This window comes from Mobula hypostoma, chromosome 2 (assembly GCF_963921235.1).
Source record: "Mobula hypostoma chromosome 2, sMobHyp1.1, whole genome shotgun sequence".
Classification (NCBI taxonomy): Eukaryota; Metazoa; Chordata; class Chondrichthyes; order Myliobatiformes; family Myliobatidae; genus Mobula; species Mobula hypostoma.
Window position 1 is genome coordinate 19,103,277 of NC_086098.1, and position 20,657 is coordinate 19,123,933.

At 43.3% G+C, this 20,657-nt stretch overlaps 1 protein-coding gene across 8 annotated transcripts in view; it reads right to left on the minus strand.

Moving 5' to 3' along the window:
- Window positions 1–20,657, minus strand: part of fam184ab (family with sequence similarity 184 member Ab) — a 208,649-nt gene that overhangs the window by 77,721 nt on the left and 110,271 nt on the right. For all 8 annotated transcript variants that reach the window (XM_063033823.1, XM_063033841.1, XM_063033815.1 and 5 more), the window contains exons 6-8: window positions 14,991–15,113; window positions 13,458–13,619; window positions 11,483–11,604 (exon numbers count right to left, since the gene is read on the minus strand). In XM_063033823.1, coding sequence (XP_062889893.1) covers window positions 11,483–11,604; window positions 13,458–13,619; window positions 14,991–15,113 — 407 coding nt within the window. The remainder of the gene's footprint in view (window positions 1–11,482; window positions 11,605–13,457; window positions 13,620–14,990; window positions 15,114–20,657) is intronic.

Sequence of the window (20,657 nt, forward strand, 5' to 3'; positions counted from 1 at the left end):
TGATATCAAAAAGTACCTGGTTCACCTAGAAAGATCTAAATACTATTTACTGCATTTATTGAAGGGTTTCCTCCTTTTGGTATACCAATTGCAATAAGTTATGAAATCTACATTTTGCCAAAACTTCTGAAAAGTTATTCACAAATGGGAAGTGCTGTAGATGTGTTATTCTCTGTTTTCACTGGATTAGATATCTGCTCACCTTCAGGCAACCAGAGATCCACCTGGACTTTCTTGTTCTCCCACTTGACACCAGGCTGAAGATCCAAAGAACACACACAAAATGACAGAGGAACTTGTCAAGCCAGGCAGCATGTATGGAAAAGATAAAGGGGCTCGGCCTGAAACGTCAACTATACTCTTTCCCATACATGTTGCTTGGCCTGCTGAGTTCCTCCAACGTTTTTTTATGTATCGCTTGGATTTCCAGCATTTGCAAATTTTCTCTTGTTTCAGGCTGAAGACCCATCTGGATTTCTTAATCTTCCACCCAATTCCAGGCACCTGAAGATACAGTACATCTGGACTTCCTTGTTCTCCCATCGTTTCTAGGCAACTGAAGCCCCGCCTAGATGCCCATAGTCTGTAGGTACCACTTTCCTCTTCCATCCAGCTTCAAGCTCCCACCACTTCATTTCGTCCCGCAACCTCTTGTTCTCACCAAAGCGTCCTTATCTCTTAACCTACCCGTCCCAGACCTTACACTATACTTACTGTTTTTTTCTCCCGTTTCACCTAAGATTAACCTCTGCTCACCTCACCCTTCCCCTCATCTCTCCTCTCCTATTCCCATGCCCGTTGCCCACATCACCCTCTTTTGACTCTAATCCCTGCTCCAGCTCCAACACTGGTAGTTCTTCACCAACCCAATGACCTCCCCCTCTCTAATGCTGAATGGTCCCTGCTCCAGACCTTAAGACCATATCTCAAGACAATAAGATATAGGAGCAGAATTAGGCTATTTGGCCCATTGAGTGTGCTCTGCCATTTCGTCATGGCTAATCGAATTTTTTTCTCAGCCCCAGTCTTCTGCCTTCTCCCTATATCCCTTCATGCCCTGAACAGTCAAGAATCTAACAACTTCTGCCTTAAATATACAAAAAGACTTGGCCTCTACAGCTGCCTGTGGCAAAGAATTTTACAGATTCACCAAACTGTAGCAAAAAAAAAATCCTTATCTCCATTCTGAAAGGACACCACTCTATTCTGAGGCTGTGCCCTCTGGTTTGAGGCTCTCCCACCATAGGAAACTTCCTGTCCACGTCCACTTTCTCAGGGCCTTTCACCATTTGATAGGTTTTAATGAGGTCACCCCTCATTCTTCTGAGCCACTCTTCATATGACAAGCCATTCAAGCTGACAGCTCTATAATTTCCTGCAACACACATCAAAGTTGCTGGTGAACGCAGCAGGCCAGGCAGCATCTGTATGAAGAGGTGCAGTCGACGTTTCAGGCCGAGACCCTTCGTCAGGACAGTCCTGACAAAGGGTCTCGGCCTGAAACGTCGACTGCACCTCTTCCTACAGATGCTGCCTGGCCTGCAGCGTTCACCAGCAACTTTGATGTGTGTTGCTTGAATTTCCAGCATCTGCAGAATTTCTATTGTTTGCTATAATTTCCTTTTTGTTTCCTTGCCCCCTTCTTAAATAGCGGAGTGACATTTGCAATCTTCCAGTCCTTCGGAACCATGCTAGAATCTATTGACTTCTGAAAGATCATTGTTAATGCCTCCGCAATCTCCACAGCTACCATATATTATGGGAAACATCCTTTCCACATTCAAGCCTTTCAACATTCCAAAGGCTTCAATGCCCTCAACCTTCTAAATTCCAGCAAGTACAGTCCCAGAGCTATCAAACATTGCTCACATGATAACCCTTTCATTCTGGGGAATATCCTTGTGAACGTCCTCTGAACCATCTCCAATGCCAACACATCTTTTCTTAGATGAAGAGCTCAAAACTGTTCACAATACTCATGGTGAGGCCTCAACAGTGCCTTATAAAACCTCAACATCACATCCCTGCTCATGTTCTAGACCTGTTGAATTGAATGTTAATGTTGCATTTGCCTTCCTCACCACCGACTCCATACCTGCAAGTTAACCTTTAGGGTGTTCCGCACAAGGACTTCCAAGTCCCTTTGCATCTCAAATATTTTGATTTTCATCCCATTTAGAAAATTGTCTACACATTTATTTCTACTGTCAAAGTGCATAACCATGCATTTTCCAACATTGTATTTCATTTGCCACTCTCTTGCCCATTCTCCTAATCTGTCGAAGTCCTACTGCAGCTTACCTGTTTCCTCAACACTACCTGCTCCTCCACTAATCTTCATATCATCTGCAAACTTGGCAACAAAGCCATCTATTCCATCATCTAGATCATTGATATACAGCATAAAAAGCAGTCCCAACATTGATCCCTGCAAAACACTACTAGTCACTGGCAGAAAACGAGACAAAGATCCTTTTATTCCCACTTGCTGCCTCCTATCAATTAACCAATGCTCTAGCCATGCCAGTAACTTTCCTGTAATACCATGGGCTATTAACCCAGTAAGCAGCATCATGTGTGGCATCATGACAAAGGCTTTCTGAAAGTCCAAATATACAACATCCACTGCATCCTCTTTTTCTATCCTGCATGTAATCTCAATTCCAACAGGTTCATCAAGAAAACTTTTCTCTTAAGGAAACCATGCTGACTTTGTCCTATCTTATCCTGCATCACCAAGTACTCCATAATCTCATCCTAACAATTGACTTCAACATCTTCCTAACCACTGAGGTCTATAATTTCCTTTCTGCTGTCTTCCTCCTTTCTTAAAGAATGGAGTGACATTTGCAATTGTCTAGTGGTCTGACACCATGCCAGGGTTCAATGATATTTGAAAGATCATGACTACTGCCTCCACAATCTCTACCACTACCTCAGTTTTACCTTCTCCGGTTCATTACATAACACCCAATCCAGTAAAGCTGATCCCCCTAGTAGGCTCAATGACAAACTGCTCAAGGCATTCAACCAATTTACCCTCTTGAGATCCATTTCCAACCTGATTTGCCCAATCAATCTGCACGTTGAAATCTCCCATGACTATCATAACATTGCCCTCTTTACCTGTCTTTTCTATTTCCTGTTGTAATCTGTTGGGAGGCATGTATATAACTGCCATCAGGGTCCTTTTACCCTTGCAGTTTCTTAAACTCAACCCACAAGGATTTAACATCTTCTGATCCTATTGTCACATCTTTCTACTGGTTTGATGCCATTCTTTACCAGCAGAGCCAAGCAACCCCACTACCTACCTTCTAATCCCTCTGAGACAAAGCGTAACCTTGGACATTTACTCCCAACCACACCCATCTTTCTGCCACTATTTAGTGATGGCCACAACATCATGCCTGACTATCTGTAATAGTGCAACAAGATCATCCACCTTATTTCTCATACACCGTGCATTGAGATATAACACCTTGAGTACTGTATTTGCTGCCCTATTTGATTCAGCATTCCTTATGCACTGATACCATGCTGGCTGCAATTATGTCCTATCATCTGCCTGCCTTTACTGACAGTCTGACTGGATGCTATCTTTGCTTTTTCACGATCCATCCAATCCTGAGTCCCTTCACTCTGGTTTCCACCCACCTGCCAAACTAGTCTAAACCCTCCACAACAGTTCTAACACACCTGCCTGTGAGAATATTGGATCCCCTCAGGTTCAGATGCAACCTGTCACTTTTGAACAGGTCATACCTCCCCAAGAAGGGATCCCAATGATCCTAGAACCTGAAGTCCTGCCCACTGCACCAGCTTCTCAGCAACACATTAATTTGCCAAATCAACCTGTTCTTACTCTCACTGGCATGCGTCACAGGCAGCAATCCAGAAATTACTACTCGGGAGGTCCTGCTTCTCAGCTTTCTACCTAGCTCTCTAAATTTTCTTTTAGAGACCTCTTTGCTTTTCCTTCCTATGTCAATGGTACCAATATGTACCAAGACACCTGGCTGCTCTCGCTCCCTCTCCAAAATGTTATGGACACGATCTGAGATGTCCCTGACCCTGGCACCTGGGAGGCGACATATTATCAGGGTGTCCCATTCATGTCCACAGAATCTCCTGTCTACTCCCCTTACTGGTTACTTCGAGTATCAGGCTTCAGATGTTTCAGAAAGGGCAGGGAGGGAGGCAAAAAAGGTGGGGGCGTTGGTCAGAGATAGTGTCATGGCTGCAGAAAAGGAGGAAATTATGGAGGGATTGTCTACGGAGAATCCGTGGGTGGAAGTTAGGAACAGAAAGTGGTCAACATCTCTACTGGGTGTTTTTTTTATAGACCACCCAATAGTAACAGGGACATTGAAGACTGATAGGGAGACAGATTCTGGAAAGGTGCAATATTAACAGGGTTGTTGTGGTGGGAGACTTCAATTTCCCAAATATCGATTGGCATCTCCCTAGAGCGAGGGGTTTAGATGGGGTGGAGTTTGTTAGGTGTGTTCAGGAAGGTTTCTTGACAGAATATGTAGATAAGTCTACAAGAAGAGAGGTTGTACTTGATCTGGTATTGGGAAATGAACCTGGTCAGGTGTCTGATCTCTCAGTGGGAGAGCATTTTAGAGATAGTGATCTCAATTCTATCTTCTTTACCATAGCATTGGCGATAGATAGGAAAGTGTTTAATTGGAGTAAGGGGAAATATGAGGCGATGAGTCGGGAACTTGGAAGCATAAATTGGAAACAGATGTTGTCAGGGAAATGTATGGAAGGTATGTGACAAATGTTCAGAGGATATTGCGTGGGGTTCTGCGCAGGTACGTTCCAATGAGAGATGGAAAGGATGGTAGGGTACAGGAACCATGGTGTACAAAGTCTGTTGTAAATCGAGTCAAGAAGAGCTTACGAAAAGTTCAAAAAACTAGGTAATGATAGAGATCTAGAACATTACATGGCCAGCAGGAAAGAGTTTAAGAATGAAATTAGGAGAGCCAGAAGGGGCCATGAGAAGGCCTTGGTGGACTGGATTAAGGAAAACCCCAACCCGTTCTACAAGTATATGAAGAGGAAGAAGATAAGACGTGAACAAATAGGACCAATCAAGTGTGACAGTGGAAAAGTGTGTATGGAACCAGAGGTAATTAATGAATACTTTGCTTCAGTGTTCACTACGGAAAAGGATCTTGGAGATTGTAGGGATGACTTACAGAGGACTGAAAAGCTTAAGCATGTAGATATTAAGGAAGAGGACGTGCTGGAGCTTCTGGAAAGAATCAAGTTGGATAGGTCACAAGGACTGAACGAGATATACCCCAGGCTACCGTGGGAGGCGAGGGAGGAGATTGCTGAGCCTCTAGTGATAATCTTTGCAACATCGATGGGGATGGGAGAGGTTCAGGATGATTGAAGGGTTGCGGATGTTGTTTCTTTATTCAAGAAAGGGCATAGAGATAGCCCAGGAAATTATAGACCAGAGAGTCTTACTTCAGTGGTTGGTAAGTTGATGGAGACGATCCTGAGAGGCAGAATTTATGAACATTTGGAGAGGAATAATATGATTAGGAATAGACAGCATGGCTTTGTCAAAGACAGATCGTGCCTTATAAGCCTGACTGAATTGTTTGAGGAATGTGAAGGTAGAGCGGTAGATGTAATCTATATCAATTTCAGCAAGGCATTTGATAAGGTACCCCATGCAAGGCTTATTGAGAAAGTATGGGGGCATGGGATCCAAGGGGACATTGCTTTGTGGATCCAGAACCTGCTTGGCCACAGAAGCCAAAGAGTGGTTGTAGACAGGTCATATTCTGCATGGAGGTCAGTCACCAGTGGTGTGCCTCAGGGATCTGTTCTGGGACCCCCTACTCTTCGTGATTTTCATAAATGACCTGGATGAGGAAGCGAGGGATGGGTTAGTAAATTTTCTGATGACACAGAGGTTGGGGGTGTTGTGAATAGTGTGGAGGGCTGTCAGAGGTTACAGCGGGACATCGATAGGATGCAAAACTGGGCTGAGAAGTGGCAGATGGAGTTCAACACAGATAAGTGTCAGGTGGTTCATTTTGGTAGGTCAAATATGGTGACAGAATATAGTATTAATGGTAAGACTCTTGGCAGTGTGGAGGATCTGAGGGATCTTGGGGTCCGAGTCCATAGGACGCACAAAGCAGCTGTGCAGGTTGACTCTGTGGTTAAGAAGGCATGTAGTGCATTGGCCTGCATCAATCATGGGACTGAGTTTAAGAGCCGAGAGGTAATGTTGCAGCTATATAGGACCCTGGTCAGACCCCACTTGGAGTACTGTGCTCAGTTCTTGTCCCCTCACTACAGGAAGGATGCGGAAACCATAGAAACGGTGCAGAGGAGATTTACAAGGATGTTGCCTGGTTTGGGGAGCATACCTTATGAGAATAGGTTGAGGGAACTTGGCCTTTTCTCCTTGGGGCGACAGAGGATGAGAGGTGTCCTGATAGGGGTGTACAAGATAATGAGAGGCATTGGTCATGTGGATAGTCAGAGGCTTTTTCCCAGGGCTGAAATGGCTAGCACAAGCGGGCACAGTTTTAAGGTGCTTGGAAGTAGGTACAAAGGAGATGTCAGGGTAAGTTTTTTTTTGAAAAACGCAGAGAGTAGTGAGAGCGTGGAATGGGCCGCCAGTGACGGCGGTGGAGGCGGAAACAATAGGGTCTTTTAAGAGACTCCTTACGTGGAGCTTAGGAAAATAGAGGGCTAGGTCATTTTTAAGGTAAGGACATGTTCAGCGCAGCTTTGTGGGCCGAAGGGCCTGTATTGTGCTGTACACTTCCTATGTTCTATTGAGTTCCCTATCTCTACCACTCCCCTCTTCTCTCTCTTTCCCTCCTGCACCACACACCTACGCTCAATGCCAGTAACCTGGTCTCTGTGACATACTCTTGGGAGGTCATCCCCCACAACAGTATCTAAAACAGCATACATTATTAACAGGAATGGCCACAGGGGTGCTCTGTGCTAACTGCCTATTCAAATTTCCATTTCTCCTGACAGTCACTACTTCGGGGTGACTACTTCCCTGTAACTCTAATCGATTATCTCCTCACTGTCCCATACAAGCTGAAGGTCATCCAGCTGTTGCTCCAGATCTCTAACATGGTCTTCAAGGAGCTGCATCCGGATGCACTTCACGCAGATGTAGTTCCCTGGGAGACTCTGGGTCTCCCAGGACTCCAGCACCTGCATGAAGAACACACAACAGCCATTTACTACAATAGGTACAGTAAGAGTAAAAAAAAAAACGGAACCTTAACATAAGTTTAACCAGAGCCAACGCCCCTTCTGAGCCAAACCCTGACAATCCTACTCTCACCACTGGCCTACACTTGACAATGGTTGCCCTGCACTTCCCTTCTGTACCTTTAAACAAGTGTCGCCAACCTGTGAGTAACCTCGGTGTGCCCTGCTCCTGTCACTGATTGGGTCGCCAGAATGAATGCTAACATTGCATTTGCCTTCCTCACTTCAGACTCTATCTACAAATTAACCCTTAGGGAATTCTGCACAAGGACTCCCAAGTCCCTTTGCACCTCAGTTTTTTTGTATTTTCTCTCCATTTAGAAAATAGTCAGCCCTTTCATTTACCAAAGTGTATAACCATACACTTCCCGACATTGTATTCCATCTGCCATTTCTTTGCCCATTCTCCTAATCTATGTCCTGCTGTACCCTCTCTACTTCCTCAAAACTACCTACCCCTCCACCTATCTTCATATTCTCTGCAAACATTTCAACAAAACCATCTATTCCATCATCCAAATCATTGACAAATAACATAAAAAGAAATGGTCCCAACACAGACTCCAGTGGAACATCACTAGTTACTGGCAGCCTGTCATGAAAGATTCCCTGTATTCCCACTCTTTGCCTCCTTTATCCATGCCACTACTTTATCCATGCTAGAACCTTCCCCCATATGTCTTCCAAACTCTTTATTACGCTAATGACTGCATAGGTGTTGCTTATCTACCTATATATCTACCTACTTATTTATTCATTTATTGAGATACTGCGTGGAATAGGCCCTACCGGCCCTTCAAGCCGAGCCACCCAGCCACTCCTGATTTAACCCAAGTCTAAGCACAGGACAATTTACAGTGGGCAATTAACCTACTAATTGATATATCTTTGGACTGTGGGAGGAAATCAGAGCACCCAGAGAAAACTCATGCATTCCACAGGGAAGACATACAGACTCCAGAACAGGATTCTTCTTTGTCAAAAAGAAAGTTGAGGGTCTCTATCCCTACATCAACTACTGTGGACTCAATAAAATCACCATTAAGAATCACTATACTCTCCCCTTAATGGATAGTGCATTCAAAACACTCAGCGTAGCCCAGGTCCTCACCAAACTGAATCAACAAAGCGTATAAGCTGATCTGCATCCACTGGGTACTACGAATACTTGGTGAAGCCTTTCAGACTTTCAAACAGTCCATTCGTTTTCTAATCTTTCATTAACGAGATCCTCCAAAACATTCTACACAGGTATGTGTTCATGTAACATGAGGACATCCTCACCTTCTTAAAGGATCCCCAAGACTACATCTTCACACCCGTTCAGTCTTTCAGTGTCTCCTCAAAAACCAACTGCACTGCAAGTTAGAGAAATGCCAATTCCGCACCCCAGTTATTTCCTTCTTGGGTTACGTCCTTTCACCCCAAGGGGTAACCATGGACCCAGAAAAAACATTTATCATGATTGAATGGCTTTGACTGCATTCCCTCAAACAGCTACAGTGCTTCTTGGGCTTCTCCAACTTTTACCACCGTTTCATCAGGAACTACAGCCAAATTGCCATTCCTCTCACCTCTCTCATCAAATCACCTACCACATGAGTAACCTGGTCTGCTGCTGCAGATCACGCTTTTGAGGAGCTCAAGACGCGGTTTAACACCGCTCCCATTCTCTGCTCTCAGAGCACCTCTGGACCTTCTGTAGTTGGGTGGAAGCACTGACATGGGCATCTGATATGAACATCCTTTTCCATTGAGGAATGGATTGGAAGGTCTTTATGCCTTCCTCTTGTGCAAGACGGCCATTATGAGGTAGGAGACAGGGAGCCATTCACTATTAAACGGGCCTTTGAGGAAAGGAGACATTGGCTAATTGGTAACACCGAGCCCCTTCTGATCTGGATTGACCAACAGAACCTCACATCTATATAATGACTCACCAACGCAACCCACATCAAAGGCTGGGCCCTCTTTTTTGAGCAGTTCAACTTATCCATCTCCGAGCAACCGGGCTTCAAGAACACTAAGGCAGACACCCTGTCGTGACAACTCTAACCAACTGAAATGGAAATTGACCCTCAGCCCATTAATCCATCTTGCAGGTCTTCTCCCCAGTCGTATTGGATCCTGAGAACCAGGTCCACCAGGCCCTATAGCATGAGCCCGCTCCAGCCAACACAGGTGACAACCGAATTTACGTGTCATCAGCCGCATGCTCTGAGGGATTCCACTCAACCCTCTCCAGCTATCCAGGCACACGGTGGACTCCATAATTTCTGTGATGCCAGTTCTGGTGAACCACCAAGATCAAACACGTACATCAGTTCATCGTTGCCTGCTCTCAATGTGCCTGGTTCAATTCTTCCAATCAGCAGCCCTCCGTGCTCCTGTGGTCCCTTGATGTGACAAGGTTGCCACCTTCCAATGGAGCAATGGTGGACTGATTCTCCAAGGCGGCCCACTTAATTGCCCTCCCCAAACTTCCGTCAGATGCTAGGATGGCAGATTTGGTTCTCCAACCTGTAGTTTGCTTCCACAGTTTCCCTCAGGATATTTTGTCAGACCCGGGAAGCAATTCATCTCCTGCTTTTAGCAAGCCTTTTGCTCCCTCCTCCGCACCTCAGTGAATTTGTCCTCTGGCTATTGTCTGCACAACAACAGTCAGTCAGAAAGAGCCAATCATAAGTAGTGAAGTTTCTAGTCTCAGTGGTACTTCACCGCCTTTAACCCTTCCACACAGAAGTAGTATCTGCTCTGGGCCAAACCGTCCCACAATCTACACACCTCACCTGCTACAGACAGATATGTTATCCTTTGAAGTGATTCATGGCCTTCAACCCCAGTTGTTTCCCACGGAGGACCCAATGGTTCACCACTGCCGGAATGTTTGGAAGACGGCCATCCTAACTGCCACCGCACCTAGTGCCACCAGGCCAACCGCTGGTAGTGCCCAGCCAAACTACTCTGGCATGGGAACCGTGTCTGCTGTCCACCCAAGATCTGCCCTTGCGCACCAACTCCTGCAAGTTCTCTCTCCAGTTCATTGGTCCCTTCAGATTATGCATCACATTAATCCAGTGACTTACTGTCTCCAGATGCCACTATCCTTCAGGATCACACCTAACTGCCACATATCCTGTGTTCATGGACCACTCAAACCGACCTGAGCCTACACTTTCAGAACCTAGGATGGTGGAAGATGGTCCAGTATACATGGTTCGCTGGTTGATGGATTCATGTCATCATGGATGGAGTGTGCAATATCTGGTCAACTGGGTAGAGGTCTTGGGTGCTGTCCAGTTTCATCTTGAATCTACAGCTCACCAAAGAGTTCTATTAGACTATCCGGATTGTCCTGGATGGTCAGGCGCTGGCTGTGGGGGAGGGTCCCATCATGCCTGCATTGGCAGATACCTCCCAGTCTCCACCCAGCTAATAGGACTCACCTGCTATTCATTTCCAACACATCAACTGCAGCCTATTTAAACCCAGCACTCATCCACAGTCCTTGTTCTTCCATTGAATCAGTCAGTTTCAACCAGTTGTTCCTAAGCTTCAGTTACCTTGGTGTTTAGTATCTGTTCTCTCTCATTTTGTTATTTTTGCAGCCTATTATTACAATTATTGTTCATTGCTGAGTCATCCCTGCTGCTCTGCTTTTGGTCAAGCCTCCTCTACATTTCCTGATAAAACGTGACTCCAGTACAACATCACATGCACCATCAATCTTCAGGTCATGCCATTCCGGGACTTTTGCTGATATTATTTTTGTGACTGTATGTGTTGTCATAACTACATGTGCTGTGTGACCGTACAAACTGTGTTTTGCACCCTGGCCCTGGAGGAATGCTGTTTTGTTTAGCTGTATGCATGTGAATAGTTGAATGACAATTAAACTTGAACTTTCCTCAGAGGCTAAACATTTCCTACTCTGATAAATCAGGAAGCCACAGATACTTTTTCCCTGTCCACCTTCAATACCATTATCTAAAAATCCCACATTTTTATCTTTGGAGCAATTATGGTAATTCAAGGAGTTTTACAGACCACTAGAGATGTAAAAGCTGTTTAAAAAAGCTCAGCATTACAACTAATGGGAGAGGGAAAACTGTACTCACCCAGTCCAGGAAGTCTGCTTAGGCTAACTGGGGGCGGGGTCAGCTCAAGAGATTATTGTTCTCCTTTATGAAAGATAATGAATTACCTCACAACTATTTTCCACTTTTGTTCCAGATCCTTTTCCAATCTTTCTAATTTGACTTTCTCTTCTTCTTTAGCTGCAGTTAGTCGTGCCTCATAGCTCTGTCTCTGTTGTTCCATTTCTCCCTATGGCACACAAGTAAATTACTCCTACCACTGCAATAAACAAATTTGAACTCAAAAATGCATATTCTATTGAAATTATTTATTTGAAGCACCAAGTAAATTGAATTGTTGTTATACTGCAGAACTATAGTACAATAATTTACCTTACCTCATGATAAAGATCAAATCTACTATACACCAAATCTTCATACCTACTTCCTCAATAAGTAGATATCATGTCATAATATCTCGTATATATAGTACAATAGATCTATGCATAAATTAATACCCCATCATTTTCTTCCATCTTCTTTGAGATGGACAGAGAAAGATCTAAAATAGGGAAGGAACTGTGATAAATGTTCCAAATGAATTTGAGGGCAGGGTGAAAATTACAGTGGAACCTGGTTAATTGGGCTGCTGGTTGATCAGGGTAACCATTTATTTGGGACAATTCTTAAGGAACTAAAACTAAATTTAGTTTTTTAAGTATAATGGATATACTGACATCGGAGAGGGCTCAGAGAAGGTTCACGAGAATAATTTTCCAGGAATGAGAGGGTTACCATATGAGGAATGTCTGGCAGCTCTTGGGCTGTATTCCCTGGAGTTCAGGAGAACGAGGGGGGATCTCATAGTAACATTCCAAATGTTAAAAGGCCTGAACAGATTAGATATGGCAAAGTTATTTCCTATGGTAGGGGATCCTAGGATAAGAGGGCACAAATTCAAGATTGAAGGATGTCCTTTTAGAACTGAGATGCGGAGAAATTACTTCAGTCAGAGGGTGGTAAATCTGTGGAATTTGTTGCCATGAACGGCTGTAGAGGCCAAGTCATTGGGTGTATTTAAGGCAGAGATAGATAGGTTCTTGATTAGCCAGGGCATCAAAGAGTATGGGGTGAAAGTAGGGGAGTAGGGATGACAGCATGAAATGGATCAGCCCATGATTGAATGGTGGAGCAGACTCGATGGGCCGAATGGCCTACTTCTTATGGTCTTACTGTCTAAATTGTTAAAATAGCCTGGATTAGCGTCTTTTATTTAGGATACTGACACTTAAATAGAGCAGGAAACTGTTGCCAAACAGGTTCTAACTAACGTCTGTCATGTGCACTTGCATGGCTGTTAGAAACTACCCCATGCTTAGAGCAAGCAGTTTTTAAATAGTGTCAGTTGTGGGCATTTGTGCTCAAAAAGCAGTGACTTTTGTCACTGATAGTTGATGAGAAATAAGCAGTACAACAATTCAGAGCAACTTTGCTCACTGTGGTTTCAAGCATTCAGAATTGGCAGTCAGACACAATGGAGCAAACAGGTTTTAAATAGCGTCAGCTGCGTGTGCTTGTGTTACGTTATCCATTTAGGCTGATGGATGCCAATTCAAAAAGCAGCGACTTTTGATATTTTGTTTATTATTTTGACTTTATACAGGAAGGTAAAGAAGTCAGTCTATTATCTGCACTAGATGTCTGTGCTGATTTTGTTCAATTACAGTCAATCAAAATAACATGGCAGGGATAAATTCTTCCATCAATAATTATTAGAAATAATATAGTTTTATAATACTCTAGCGGCATTGATACTGTTCTAATTTGTTCTGTATTTCATTTAAATGAATCATTTGTTACTCAATTTCTGCATCAGTTTGAGCTATAATCATATCTACTATAAGGAACAATGAGCTAGGGGAGCAGAAAATTATGTCACATTCATCTTGCATGCAACTATCACTGGCAAGTCATTAAGCGACACTCACCTTGGATCACTGAACAAAAATATGTGCAAGAGCGTGTAGCACAGGTCTTATTTCCAGATGCACTTTCAGTACATTGAATCTAGATATATCAAATATATAAATAAACTATTAATACCTGCATAGAAGAAAGGGAATCACTTGTCTCCCTCAGTTTGGCCCTAGAATAATCCAATTCTTTTTGTAGTTTTTCCTGTACATCCTTCAAGCTGGATATATGCTCTTCTGCTGATCCTAAGCCATGCTCACTCTTTTTCACAAGCTCTTGTAAACGACACACCTGGTGAAAAAGGCTCATTTTATAATTATTCAATTCACTAGTAAGTTGAAAGGTAGTGCACAAATCACGGCCTCAATGAATTTAAAGGGGATGTGGGAATTGAATTGGGATATTATTGTCACATGCACTGAGATACTGTGAAAATCTTGTCTCTGATACCGTTCATACAGATCATTCATTACACTATGCATCAAGGCAGTACAAGGTAAGACAATAACAGAATGCAGAATAAAGTACAACTGCTACAGACAGAAAGTGCAGTGCATGTAGCCAATAAGGTGCAAGAACATAATAAGATAGAGTCCGGCTTATTGTACCAGAGAACCATTCAATTGTCTTATAACAACGGGACAGAAGCTTGTCACTGAACCTGGTGGTACATGCTTTCAAGCTTTTGTTTCTTTTGCTGATGGGAGAGGAAAAAAGAAAGAATAGCTGGTATGGGTGGGGTCTTTAATAATAAACACAAAATAATCTGCAGATGCTGGGGTCAAAGCAACACTCACAACACGCTGGAGGAACTCAGCAGGTCGAGCAGCATCCGTGGAAATGATGAGTTGACGTTTCAGGCCGGAACCCTTCGTCAAGACTGTAGAGGGAAGGACAGTCCAGCCCGAAACATCGACTCATCATTTCCAAGGATGCTGAGTTCCTCCAGCATGTTGTGAGTGGGTCTTTAATAATGCTGGCTACTTCACTGAGGCAATGAAAAGAATGGACGGAGTCCAAAGAGGGAAGATTGGTTTCTGTGAAGTGCTGAGCTACATCCACAACTCTGTGGTTTCTTGATGTCACAGGGAGAGCACTTACCATACAAAGCTGTGATGCATACGGACAGAATGCTTTATATGGTGCATCAATAAAAATTGCTAAGGGCCAACAGGGACATGCCAAATTCCTTTAGCCTCCTGAAGAAAAAGAGGCATTGGTGAGCTTTCTTGGCCATGGTGTCTATTTGTTGGACCAGGACTATTGTGATATTCACCCCAAGGAACTTGAAGCTCTCAACCCTCTAAACCTCAGCACCATTAATGTAGACAGGAGCATGTGCACTGTCCCTTCCCCTTCTTATTGAAGTTAATAACAAGCTCTTTTGTTTTGCTGACGTAAAGGGTAAGATGTTACCATGACACCAATATCACCAGAACTCCAGTGAGTTTAGAGGCAATGCAGGAAATAGGGTCTCTGAGCTTGAGACACCACAAACATCATTCAATGAATTAGATGCCGCACCATCATGATATCTAAATAGTTGGATTCTTATATTTTACAACACTTTGAAAATTATTTTTATTTTCAGAACCCTTAGTACCCTGAGAGCAACATTTTTTTAAATGCATATTCAAATCTAAATGTAGCAGATTCTCTTGCCTCTTGATTGGCTGTGTTTAGTTTAGCAGTCAACTCGTTCTGCAAGTTTTCCATTTGTTGCTGATACCGATTCTTCTCTTCTTCCATTCGCAGTCGATCTTTTTCAAGACTTTGATCTATTTCCTGAAAAGAGTAATTCAATTAGTCTCTTAAATTAATTAAATATGCATTTGAATCTATTATTTTGTACAAAGCAAAATTTCGATTAAGAAGATTTCAAAATAGTAATGCAAATTTTGAATATTCTTTTAAACTTGGACTAGATATTTTTGCTGAAACTTGTTTAGCAAACAGCCTAGACCTGTAGATGATGTTCCTACCTCTGAGTTGTTGATGATGGTAAAGGGGGCCAGGAGGGGGTGAGGATTGAGAGAGAGAGTGGGTGTGTGTGTTTTTCAAAAAATTAAATATTTACAGTATATAATATTTATATAGGATGCTTAAGCTGGAGACTATCGGATCAATTATTTTTAAGGAAGTCCAGTAAGACCATAAGACATAGGAGCAGAATTAAGCCACTTGGCCCATTGAGTCTGATCTGTCATTCTATCATGGTTGATTCATTTCCATCTCAACCCCATTCTCCTGTCTTCTTCTCATAACCTGTAACACCCTGACTAATCAAGAATCTATCAACGTCTGCCATAAATATACCCATTGACCTGGCCTGCACAGCCATCTGTGGCAATGAATTATACAGATTCACCAGCCTCTGTCTAAACAAATTTTTTCTTATTTCTGTTGTAAATGGATGTGCCTCTATTATGAGGCTGTGAACTCTGGCCCTCAACTCTCCCACTAATGAAAACATTCTCTCTAAGCCTTTCAATATTCATAGGTTTCAATGAGATCCCCCTTCATTCTTATAAACTTCAGCAAGTACAGGCCCAGAGCCATGAAACGCTCCACATACATCAACCCTTTCAATTCTGGGAACATTGTCATGAATCTCCTGTACACTCTCTCTAATGCCAGCGCATCTTTTCTTAGATAAAAGACCCAAAACTGCTCACAATACTCCAAGTGCAGCGTGAAAAAATGCCTTATAAGGCCTCAGCATTGCAACTTGGAAGCTTAAATTGGGAACAGATATTCTCAGGGAAAGGTACGGAAGAAATGTGGCAAATGTTCAGGGTATATTTGTGTGGAGTTCTGCATAGGTACGTTCCAATGAGACAGGGAAGTTATGATAGGGTACAGGAACCGTGGTGTACAAAGGCTGTAGTAACTCTAGTCATGAAGAAAAGAAAAGCTTACAAAAGGTTCAGAGACCGAGGTAATGTTAGAGATCTAGAAGATTATAAGGCTAACAGGAAGGAGCTTAAGAAGGAAATTAGGAGAGCCAGAAGGGGCCATGAGAAAGCCTTGGCGGACAAGATTAAGGAAAACCCCAAGGCATTCTACAAGTACGTGAAGAGCAAGAGGCTAAAATGTGAAAGAATAGGACCTATCAAGTGTGACAGTGGGGAAGTGTGTATGGAAGCGGAGGAAATAACAGAGGTACAGGTGTCCTCCGCTTTTCGAACGTTCGCTTTACGAAGCCTCACTGTTATGAAAGACCTACATTAGTATCCTGTTTTCGCTTTCAGAAGGTGTTTTCACTGTTACGAAAAAAATTCAGCGCGCGATAAAAAGCAGTGCGCGCCCCGAGCAGCCGTTCTTCCCGGATTCGGAACCGCATTCTCGCCAGCATTGCTTTAACACGAGCCTGTGAGCAGTCGTTTGCAAGATGAGTTCTATGGTGTCGGAAAAGCCTGAAAGAGCTCGTAAGGGTGTTACACTTAGCGTAAAACTAGACATAATTTAGCGTTTCAATCGTGGTGAACGAAGCAAGGACAAAGTGAGTTTGGCTTGAGGAAGTTGACGAAGATGATGTTGAAGAGGTTTTGGCATCCCATGACCAAGAACTGATAGATGAAGAGCTGATGCAATTGGAAGAGGAAAGGCTAACAATCGAAACCGAATGAGTAATGATAAAGTACGACTTTAGTTTTGAAAGGGTATGTAGGTTTGGGGGATATTTGCAAGGTTCTTTGAGTCCTTACAAAGAACTGTATGATAGAAAAATGCGCGAGGCTCAGCAGTCAAGCAAGCCTTCCACATCAGCCACAGCAGATGACGAACCTTGACCTTCAACATCGAGGCGGGCAGTCATAGGAGAAGATGAGCTGCCTGCCTTGATCAACGAAGAGATGACACCCCCGTGTCCCACCACCCCAACACTCGGGCCCCGGACAGATACTGTACCGATTCGCGGAGAATACAGCAGTAGCCGGGAGGCACACAGCACATCTTTAAGAAAAAAGCCGAAATAAATATGCTAATTAATTAGGTGCCGCCCCACACGTAATTGTCGGCCCAGATCAGAGGCGATGCAATTGGCAATCGGCACTGATCTGGGCCGACAATTACGTGTCGGGCAGCAGGTTATTATTAATTCGCATGTTTATATTGGCTTTTTTCTTAAAGATGTGCTGGGTGCGTCCCGGCTACCGCTGGACCCCTGCGTGCTTTGCGGCAATGTATCGGTTGGTGGCCTGGAGAGTGGGGACCACTGCACCACCCAGCCTGCAACGACTCACCCTAACACACCATCATCAGTGTGCTCTGTGCTGTTCCGATTCCGGTAAGTGATACTATACTGTACATACATTATTTCTATCGGCTGTGTATTTTTACGTGTTATTTGGTATGATTTGGCAGCTTCATAATTTAAAGGTTGCTGGAGAGCGCTTGCGCCGTGTTTTTGCCAACAGCGCTTGCGTGAGATTTTCTGCCGACAGCGCTTGTGTGAGATTTTCACTACGGAAATCTGTGATTGTGGAATCCCGCAATGATTGTGGAAAAGTATTTCTACTTTATATAGGCTGTGTATTTATCATATCATTCCTGCTTTTACTATATGTTACTGTTATTTTAGGTTTTATGTGTTATTTGGCATGATTTGCTAGGTTATTTTTGGGTCTGCAAACGCTCACAAAATGTTCCCATATAAATAAATGGTAATTGCTTCTTCCCTTTACAACATTTCGGCTTACGAACCATTTCAGAGGAACGCTCTACCTTCGGATGGTGGGGGAAACCTGTACTTAATGAATACTTTACTTCAGTATTCACTATGGAAAAGGATCTTGGTAATTGTAGTGATGACTAGCAGTGGACTGAAAAGATTGAGCATGTAGATATTTAGAAAGAGGATGTGCTGGAGCTTTTGGAAAGCATCAAGTTGGATAAGTCACCAGGACTGGATGAGATGTACGCCAGGCTACTGTGGGAAGTGAGGGAGGAAATTGCTGAGCCTCTGGCGATGATCTTCGCATCATCACTGGGGACAGGAGAGGTTCCAGAGGATTGGAGGGTTGCAGATGTTGTTCTCTTACTCAAGAAAGGGAGTAGCGATAGCCCAAGAAATTATAGACCACTGAGTCTTACTTCAGTGATTGGTAAACTGATGAAGATCCTGAGAGGCAGGATTTATGAATATTTGGAGAGGTATAATATGATTAGGAATAGTCAGCATGGCTTTGTCAAGGGCAAGTCGTGCCTTACGAGCCTGATAGAATTTTTTGAGGATGTGACTAAGCACATTGATGAAGGAAGGGCAATAGATTAGATTAGATTATGAGGACACTCAGTCCTCGTTTATTGTCATTTAGAAATGCATGCATTAAAAAATGATACAATGTTCCTCCAGAAAGATATCACAGAAACACAGGACAAACCAAGACTAACTGACAAAACCACATAATTATAACATATAGTTACAACAGTACAAAGCAATACCGTAATTTGATAAAGAGCAGACCATGGGCATGGTAAAAAAAAGTCTCAAGTTCCGATAGCGCCATCATCTCATGAAGATGGAAGCACTGCAAAAATGTAGTGTAGATGTAGTGTATATAGATTTCAGCAAGGCATTTGATAAGGAACCCTATGCAAGGCTTATTGAGAAAGTAAGGAGGCATGGGATCTAAGGGGACATTGCTTTGTGGATCCAGAACTGGCTTGCTCACAGAAGGCAAAGAGTGGTTGTAGACGGGTCATATTCTGCATGGATGTCGGTGTGTCTCAGGGATCTGTTCTGGGATCCTTACTCTTTGTGATTTTTATAAATGACCTGGATGAGGAAGTGGAGGGATGAGTTAGTAAGTTGGCTGATGACACAAAGGTTGGGGGTGTCCTGGATAGTGTGGAGGTCTGTCAGAGATTACAGCGAGACATTGATAGGATGCAAAACTGGGTTGAGAAGTGATAAATGGAGTTCAACCCAGATAATTGTGAAGTGGTTCATTTTAGTAGGTCAAATATGATAGCAGGATATAGTATTAATGGTAAGACTCTTGGCAGTGTGGAGGATCAGAGGGATCTTGGGGTCCGAGTCCATAGGACGCTCAAAGCAGCTACGCAGGTTGACTCTGTGGTTAAGAAGTGTAATGGGGTCCTGAATTACCCCTATGAACTGTTGAAAAGAGAGAGAGAGAGAGAGAGTCATTTAACACCAACATGTTGTTTTGAAAAGAGAGAGAGAGAGAGAGAGAGACGAAGACTAACTGTTGGACTGTCACTTTAAGGAACGACAAAGAACTGGTTAACTTTTGGATTTCTGCTGAGTTGGAGACAGCACCGAGCAGCTCGTAAGTTGCTATGGTAACTGAGGGCAGTTATTTAATGGACACTTGATGTTATGGTTTTTGGCAGGTTGTTGATACTTTCTTCAAGGATTTTTGCCTGCTTGAATTTCTTTCACAGAGAGAGGAAGGAGGAGTTATTTGAATGACAGTTGATGTTCAGCATGGGAAGATAAAATAGGAGGTCAGATGATACAGACCTCAGACACATGTTCTGGACACTGAATGAGCATTGTTGTGCCTGCAGAAAAAGTGGATTTTGGAGGATCGATCAAGCGGATCGATCCACCGCTCTTGCAGTGGAAAGAAGAAAAAGGGGTTGACTGGTGGGGAGTTGTCCATGTGTCCACCCTCGCCTAGGAGATAGCTCCACCACAGAAAACCGGTCCCCTTTGTTAAAGTCACAGTTGGTGACCTTTAAAGGATTTCGAAGGACAACGAGAAGATCGACGGCATCAGCTCACCTGAAGACTCAAATCTCTCCCTCTCTCTCTCTCTCTCTCCATCACTACTCAACTCAATACCACGAACTGAACTGAACTTTACTCATCATCGTAAGACTGCATCTTTTCACCCCTAGACTTAAAGAAGCTTGGTTTTTATATATTTCCATACTTACTGATATACTTACTTATATATATATATAAAATCATTGCTAACCTGTTTGATTTATCTACATTTATATTACTGTATTGCACAGTTACTAGTAAATATTATTAGTTAATAGCAATACTGGACTCCAAAGTGTTTTCCATCTCTGCTGGTTCTCTTTATTCCCGTCACGGGGTATGTGACAGAAGGCATACGGTCTATTGCCTTCATCAATCGTGGAATTGAATTTAAGAGCCGAGAGGTAATGTTGCAGCTATATAGGATCCTGATCAGACCCCACATGGAGTACTGTGCTCAGTTCTGGCCGCCTCACTACAGGAAGAATGTGGAAATCATAGAAAAGGTGCAGAGAAGTTTTACAAGGATGTTGCCTCAATTGGGGAGCATGCCTTATGAAAACAGGTTGAGTGAACTCAGCCTTTTCTCC